Source organism: Hipposideros armiger, unplaced genomic scaffold (genome assembly GCF_001890085.2).
Source record: "Hipposideros armiger isolate ML-2016 unplaced genomic scaffold, ASM189008v1 scaffold_132, whole genome shotgun sequence".
In the NCBI taxonomy this organism is placed as follows: domain Eukaryota; kingdom Metazoa; phylum Chordata; class Mammalia; order Chiroptera; family Hipposideridae; genus Hipposideros; species Hipposideros armiger.
The window spans coordinates 1,842,039-1,850,071 of record NW_017731482.1 but is presented as its reverse complement, the minus strand read 5'-3'; the positions used below and the strand labels follow the sequence as shown (position 1 = coordinate 1,850,071).

General features: G+C 41.0%; 1 protein-coding gene across 2 annotated transcripts in view; it reads right to left on the bottom strand.

The window, feature by feature from the left end:
* Positions 1 to 876: 876 nt before the first annotated feature.
* The window catches only part of POLD3 (DNA polymerase delta 3, accessory subunit), a 45,829-nt gene continuing 38,672 nt past the window's right edge, over positions 877 to 8,033 (bottom strand). For both annotated transcript variants that reach the window (XM_019649454.1, XM_019649455.1), the window contains exon 12: positions 877 to 3,023. In XM_019649454.1, the coding sequence (XP_019504999.1) occupies positions 2,821 to 3,023 (203 nt within the window). In that variant the 3' untranslated portion in view covers positions 877 to 2,820. The remainder of the gene's footprint in view (positions 3,024 to 8,033) is intronic.

Genomic DNA, 8,033 nt, shown 5'->3' with positions numbered 1-8,033 from the left:
CTTGGTATAATCCTAGTAGTCCTTCAAAAACTTGCCTGGCTTCCTGTCCTCCAGGAAGACTTTTCATACCTACCCTCCTATGAGCTCTGAGGACTCTGTGCTTACTGCCACACTCATCATATTTTATAATTTCATTTTACTGGCTTGTCTCTTCCACTAGATCCTCAGGACAATGCCAAATTCTAGGATTCTATTATATCCTCTAGTGCCCGAATCAGAAGCCTGACACATAGTAGACACAATAAATGTTTTAGTGAACAGTAAATATAGCAATCTATGAATCTTTCTTTCAGTAAGATAATATCTAATTGCTCTAAAAACTTTCACAAAATAGGACAACTATCTTTCCCCTTTGGACCACATCTATAACCAGAATGATGATTTTGGAAAAGGATAATATGTGGTTCATATTCTTGATAACAATGGTAGCTGAATGCATCATTTATGACATCAGGAAGGTAGCCACCATTTGTAGAGCACCTATTTACTGAATCCTGAATTTATGCCATATATACAGTCAGTCCTGACAATTCATGGTACCTCTTTTTAGCTCTCTTTTGGTAAAGAACCTGAGGCTGAGGAATTTGCCCAAGGTCACACAGCTAGCAAGTGGTGAAGCCAAACTAATACAATGTGCAAAATCAGGACTAGATTTTCTTCTAAATGAACTAAAAAATGAGGTTGGCTGGAACTAAGATTTCCCACAGGGCTGAAAAAATGATGAAGGCAGCAAATAACTTGTCCATCTCAGACTATGGGTATGCAGTTTTAACAATATAAACTAAAAACCAGCCGTGTTCCTGTTCAGTTTAAATAATTGCACACACTGTTGCCATCCTGTCAAATAACAGAGTCATCATTCAGTTTGAAGCACTGTTTTAAAACAACTTCTCAAGTTTATTTAACTCATGTGGATAACATGGGTAGTTTTGTATAAAAAGAAAAAAAAAGCCACCACTTACTAAGTCTTGCAGACAGCTCAGAATTTCGGCAGCATACTGGGCATAGTGATCACAGGATCACAATCACAGGATTTGCATTATCCTTTCAACCAGCACCAGAGTTTTCCAATTCAAAATTTAGTTTATTAGAGTCGCAGCATAATAATTTTAAGAGGATTGAATTTAACTTTTCACTTACATTTAGAAAAATGACTACATTTTCTTAGATTCCTCTCCAGAAGTTTTTTGTAAAGGTTTTAAGTCCAGGCATTCCATCGTTTTCTCCATCCTTTTCCATTGAAAAGAGAAAGGTGTTTGGAATATGTCAAACCTTTATTCAACTTGCTACGCACAAAGCATCTGCCTTTTCAAGTCCTAGACATAATGCCAAGACTCCTTTCTCAAGTCTCTGGTCTTAAGTCCATCAGGTGCCTGGCTAGAGAGCACAGGGTGACAGTTGCTAAAGAAACTGCGATTAATTCAAGGGTAGTCATAATCCTAACTTTGAACAGTAGATGGCTGACTATCCCTTAGGACAAACACTAGGCTCAGGTGAAAGGAGCAAGTCAGACACTCCTCGTCTGTTCATAGTGAGTCACACCAGCAGCTGAGCTTATGTTCCTTTCCCCAGAGCTCACTGTGCAAGATCACCACCACGTTACCTTGATCTACCGAGCCCACTGCGCAGCCATACGGAAGTCGGTTAACTCATCACTGGAATGATTTTCCTTAAGTCACAAATGAAAATGTTTTATTTAGTAGCAGTTTATACCTACTTACAACTCAGTCCCTCCCTCTCTTCTTGAGGAGCCAAGACTTTTAGGCAAACGGGAGGGTTAACAATGCCCAGGAGCAATACCTATATTATAAATATGTGCTTCGCTCTTCCTCAGGACCCAGGTGGGAAACTGCTGTTTCCAAATGTTGAAGTTCCTTGAGAAGAAGAAATTTTACTTAACTGTTGTATACTGCATGTAGTACGGGATTTCTCTTTTCAGCCTTTATTTCACTGTATAGGTCTCCCTCTCTAGGTATTGAAAGTGGGAAAGGGAGAGAGGGTCGGAGACAAAAATCACCGATGCAATAAAGCACGCCCTGTGTCAGCAACATGACAAGGCCTCTAATACCCTCAATGCTGACTCTAAGTCATTTCTGGTGGAGTTGAATCCATTATATTTCTATTTGTGCTCCGCCTGAGGCTTTTCCCTAACCACTAATTGCAAGTGAAGGTCCAGAGAGCTTTTGTGACAGGGGTAGAACACGAGTAACGTGCTGCTGTGCAGCCGGTGTCAGTGCACTTTCTAACAGAGGAAAAGAGGATTACCGGGAGATTTGTGTTTCAGCCTTTAGTCCAACCAAGATTTAAGAGACTTACAAAAAACAGCTGCAAACAGAACTGTGGTAGTGGGGAAGGGATGACAGGGGGAGCTGTAAACACATCCAGTAAAATTCAGGGATAAAAGAATATCAACACAAGTCCACAGAATACACAGGAACAAAGAGGAAGCCCCCTGAGCCATAAGCGGATCAGGGCGCAGGGCAGGTAGGGTGCAGAGGATTAGCCACTAAATGGCGTCAGTGAGAGTTCTGAAACCTGTTCCCTTTTTTTTTTTTTGGAGTAAATTCTTCTGGACAGGTCAAAGATTGTGCTTTAGAAATGTCATTAGAAAGTACCAGCTTTTCAAATATTCTTTTGCCTCTTGCTTCCAGGTGATTTCCTTTTGGTTAGAAACCAGTAGTATACATCTTACAGGACGGAAGAGCAGTCTTCTGACACAGGTGAGGCAAGGCGCTGGATGAACTTACACAGTAAGTGAGAATCTGTATGTCTTGGTCTTCTCCCTGACCACTCCATGTCTGACCTAACAGAGATGGCATATCACTTCCTCTGGAAGAAGCCAGTAATGGACACTTGTCTATTGGCTTTGCCCAGAGCAGCAGTCCCTTTCTTGGGGCCCTTTCGTTCCTCTTTGGGTTCTTTTTTCACAGTTATGGTGAGGGGTCTGTGTATGGAGGATGTCTTCATCTTAAGTTCCTCTTCGCTATCTGTGCACGATTCACTTTCGTAGACTTTTTCAGTCACTGGTCAAAGAAGGAAAAAAATGGGACAGCGTGGGTTGAGTCATTTAGAACACTATTCTATCAAAAGAATGAGAGATCTTGTTCACCCAGGTCCCCTCCAACCCTCTGATCAAGGGAGATGTGCTCATCTTCTACCAAGGCTTTTTCCCACTGGGAGATCAGACCAAGCCTCAGGTAGGAAGTACGTGGTATCTTGAGCTGACACAGCCTCTAGTTGGGGCTTAGAATCAAAATATTTACCCGTATTCCCTCACTGCTATGTCCCATGCTTTTAAATGAGCCCTTATCATTTGCCCGAATCCTGCACCTGTGTCTATGCTAGCTGACTTCCTGAGCTCAAATGGAACTGTCTGTATCTCAAACACCTACTGCTACCTCCATGTTTTAACTGACTTCGTCAATTTCACTTCCCTGACCCACAGTGCCCACCTATCTCCATTGCTTGTTTTCCTGGTCTTAGTCTCTGCTCTATGCCAGTCTCCATCTTGTCTAGCCAGGCTCACCACCATGGACCCTCCCGACTAGCTCTATCTTAATGTCAACCACTCTCTGCACATCCTAAGTACAGAGAAGTGGAGATAACTCAATTGTTTGGTTCTTAGTTCTGAACAACTGCTAATTAACCCAAGATTTAGTGGTCCACATCATGAAGATAATTGTCCCAAACAAATTCTTATCAGATGACAAAGCTGATAGTTTTAAGGAAGCAAAATGATAAAATGAGAAACATAGTTACCAATTCTTACTCCCTATCAACCAAAGGCATATTTTACCTTTTCCCCTGCCAATACAACTCACTGAAGCCTCCCTAATGAAAACTTTGAAAAGAATTATACCAGTGAGCAGTCATTATAAGACAATGGCTTCCAACAACGATGTCACAGAATTGATGGTGTCTCTCCAACATTATTGCAATGCCTACACAAGCCACAATAAACAGTACGAAGCCACCCTCCTATGACCTTAGAGAGCTGAAGCAGCTGTATAACCAATGTCATCTAAATCTTTCTCAGCCTTCCTGGCTGCAGCAAATGATGAAGAAGCAGTAAAGGAAAATGTCTTTTCTTAGATGACTAGAGTAAGCTAATATGCATAAAGCTCAAATGATTACAGTGAAAGGAATTTTTTCACATTTAAGAACAATGATAGTTTTAAGCTCTTAACTATTGATCATTTCTTTCTAATAAAAAATGTACTAGTCAAATTATTTTAGAAACATAGGTTTTGGAGTCAAATATATCTAGGTTCTAATATCTAGTCTGCCGTTTACATATCTCAAACTTTAACAGGCATCAGAATCACCTGGAGGGCTTGTTAAACCATAGATTGCTGGGCTCTTTTTCCAGTTTCAGTATCAGGAGGTCTAGAGTGAACCTGAGAATCTGCTTTCCTAACTTGCCCCCAGGTGATGCTGCCGCTGCTGGTCAAGGACACCTGAGAATCCCTTTTCCTTCCTCCCCTGTAACATGGGCATATGTTACCTCACAGGATGTACAGATGCCTGTAGTAATCTGTGGCAAGCACCCTCCAATGCTATTTTCTCCCTCACAATGGGCCATGCTGATGGGACAGGCTGTTGCCACTGGAACATTCCTTCACATTATCTTTTCAATGCCATTAAGGGTGCATAATTAACAGTCCCCTCCCTAAGAGTTCCTAGGATTTGTCATTACTTTCAAGAGCCTAGAATTTACTTTACTGACTCCTGCCATCTTAAGAGGCTAAAAACACTGGTTGGTTATATATTAGGTGGTCTCAAAGGCCTTCCTACTCACCTGTGCTCCACAGAGCAGAAGGCATTAAAATCTCCCATGAGCTTATTATTGGGTTGTCGGAAAAGTCATGACGCATTTTTGCAACGAAAAACAGAAAAAATACGTCATGACTTTTCCGACAACCCAATAGAAATGCAGAATCTCAGGCCCTACCCCAGCCTACTGAATCGGAATTTGAATTTTGGCAAGATCTTCAAATAATGCATGTACTCAGCAAAGTTTGAGAAATGTTACTTTAAGATACTTAGGGAATTTCCATGGTATACCTATTCAGCAATTACGATCCCCTAACACCGTCCCCATCTCATACACAACTTCAAAAGCATTATGTAACTGAATTACTACAACAAAATTATGAGCTGTTATTTATTCAGTATCTCAAAAGTCTGAGTGAAGTCTGAAGAGCCGTCTAGATACAGAAACAACTCACTTCTCATTGATGGTATAGACTTGCTCCTTCATAAGTTATATTCTGTATTCAAATGGCAGTATGTCTACAATATTAAACTCCAGCATCAATTAGCTCATTATTTCATTACTTATTAATGAAACCACTGATTGTCTCATTGGCAATTTTGTACAATACATTGCGTGGGGGAGTTAAAAACCAGTCGGGGGCCAGCCAAGAAGGCTCAGTTGGTTAAGAGCACGAGCTCTGAGCAACAGGGTCGCCGGTTCGATTCCCACATGGGCTAGTGACACTGCGCCCGAGCTGAGCTGCTGCTGAGCCGCCAACAGACAGCAGATTGGCTCAGCTGGTGAGAGCATGGGCTCCTAACAACAAGGTTGCTGGTTCGACTCCTGCATGGGATGGTGGGCTATGCCCACCTGCAACTAAGATTGAACACGGCACCTTGAGCTGAGCGGTCGCCCAGATAGCTCAGTGGATAGAGCGTGCGCTCTTAACAACAAGGCTGCTAGTTCGACTCCTTCATGGTAATGGTGGCTACACCCACCCCCAACTAAGATTGTAACACAGCACCTTGAGCGTAGAGGCCACGAGCTGCCAACGTGCAGCCAGATGGCGACTGGACTTGGAGCTAGCTAGCTGCGCACTCCACAACTAAGATTGATGGACAACAGCTTGGCTGTTCCCCTTCCCCAATTCCCCAATAAAATCTTTAAAAAACAAAACAAAAAACCAGTCAGGGCAGCACCAACAAAACTTCTCCATCAGCACACTTGGTATATACCTCATGAGCTAAAAGGAGCATTTCTGTATTCAAAGCTGTAGCTCCTTCAAACTACAGGACAAAGGAGATTTCAACTTAAAAATAAAGGATCTTTATTTTAAGCTGAACAACATGCCACTTTTCTGGGATGCCATAAGAAAAGGCCCAGTTTGCGTGGGTAAAATCAGAATTATTTTCCATAAACTGTTTTGATCTTAGAAATCCACCTTATCCAGAAGTTCACCACAAACTTATCTCAGAGGCCCAACTCCCTGTCCCTGCAGCAAACTCAGAGAGGAAAAGATCAGCTTTCTCAACCCACAGACCCATTCTGACCCGGCACAGAACAGGGCAAGACCCCTGTGCCGACACATCTGGACAGACTGAGCAGAGGAAAGCAGGACTCCTTTGTTGGTCACAGGAGCCAAGATTCATTTGGTTGAGCTTGGACTAAAAACCTTAAAAAAAAAAAAAAAAGTGCTAAGTGAGCACAGTTTTCATTGTTGCATCCAAGGCTCTTAATAGTCCTGTCTGGAGACAGGACTGCAAAAAAAGGCCACAGCCACACCTGGCCAAAACTTGAGTACTGTGTTTTGAACAAAACAATAGGTAATTAGCCACAAATTCCCAATGAACTCTTACAAAGATGTATTTGACGTTTTTCTTTTGGGGTAGAAGAAAGAGGAAAAACTAGCACTGATGCTTCTGTCCTCTTAACTTTAAAAGAAAAACAGAATAAAAAATTCAACAGAAAATATATATATTACCACCAACAGTCAAATCCAGAGGCTTGAAAATGCACTATTAGAAGACTGAAAACAAAACAGACTACTCATAGTCCAGAATTCATAGGCTCATAATAAATTTGGCACTGAAAAGACAGAATTTCCACATGGAAGGAATTTTATTCCCCCAATCATACGCTACAATTAAAATGGCAGAGGCCTTTTCAGAGAAGGGGGAGGTGGGGGGTAATGGGACAAGGCTCACAACCGATAAAGATGTCTTCGCTGATTTTAACAACCACATCGCCTAGGAAAAGCTGATTCAGAGTCAATCGATATTTTTAGACAAAAATTTGAACAATAAAAGAAAATCAAGAAAGGGAAAAAATACTTCTCTAGGAGAGCCAAGCTGTGGCATGTGCTATAGGAAAGAAAAAAATGACAATTATGGGCTATCTAAGTAAAAGAAGTTTAAGAGGCTAAACCCACAACTCTTTCAAATATAGAAATACTGTACCAGGATCTGAGTATCCCATCAGGCCTCAAGGCTCAATCCTAAAAGCCCCACAGAAGTTTGGTTCAAGTGTGGAAAAGGCAGGACAAGCTAAAACATGGCTGAAGAATCAGTCAATGACTCAAAGCCTGAATTCTTTTTTTTAATGTTAACTATATATTTTTTTCCAGTTTTATTGAGATATAATTAAAGCACACCACTGTATAAGTTTATGGTGTATAGCATAATGGTTTGACTTACATATATTCGTATTGTGAAATGATTACCACTAATTTAGTTAGCATCTATTATCTCATATAGATAAAATAAAGAGAAGGCAAAGATTTTTTTTCCTTGTCAAAAGAACTTCTAGGATTCACTCTTTTAACAACTTTCACATAATCATACAACAGTGTTAACTACAGTCATCACACGGTACATCCCTAGTTCTTATTTTTCTTGTAACTAGAAGTTTGTACCTTTTAATCACCTTTCTCCTATTCCACCCCCCACCTCTGGTAACCACAAATCTGATCCTTTTGTCTATAAATTTGTCTTTTAGGTTCCACATGTAAATGAGATCATACGAGTACAGTATTTGTCTTTCTCTGTCTGACTTATTTCACTTAGCACAATACCCTCTAGGTCCATCCACATAGTTGCAAATGACAAGATTTCCTTGTTTTTATGATTGCTGAATAATCCGGGGTGTGTATGCACGTGCACATGAAAGTATGAGGCATGCTTCTTTCTCTCTCCACACACACACACACACACACACACACACACACACGGTGCCAAAAAAATGTATACACAGTTTAAGAAAGGAAAACTGTATTAAAATT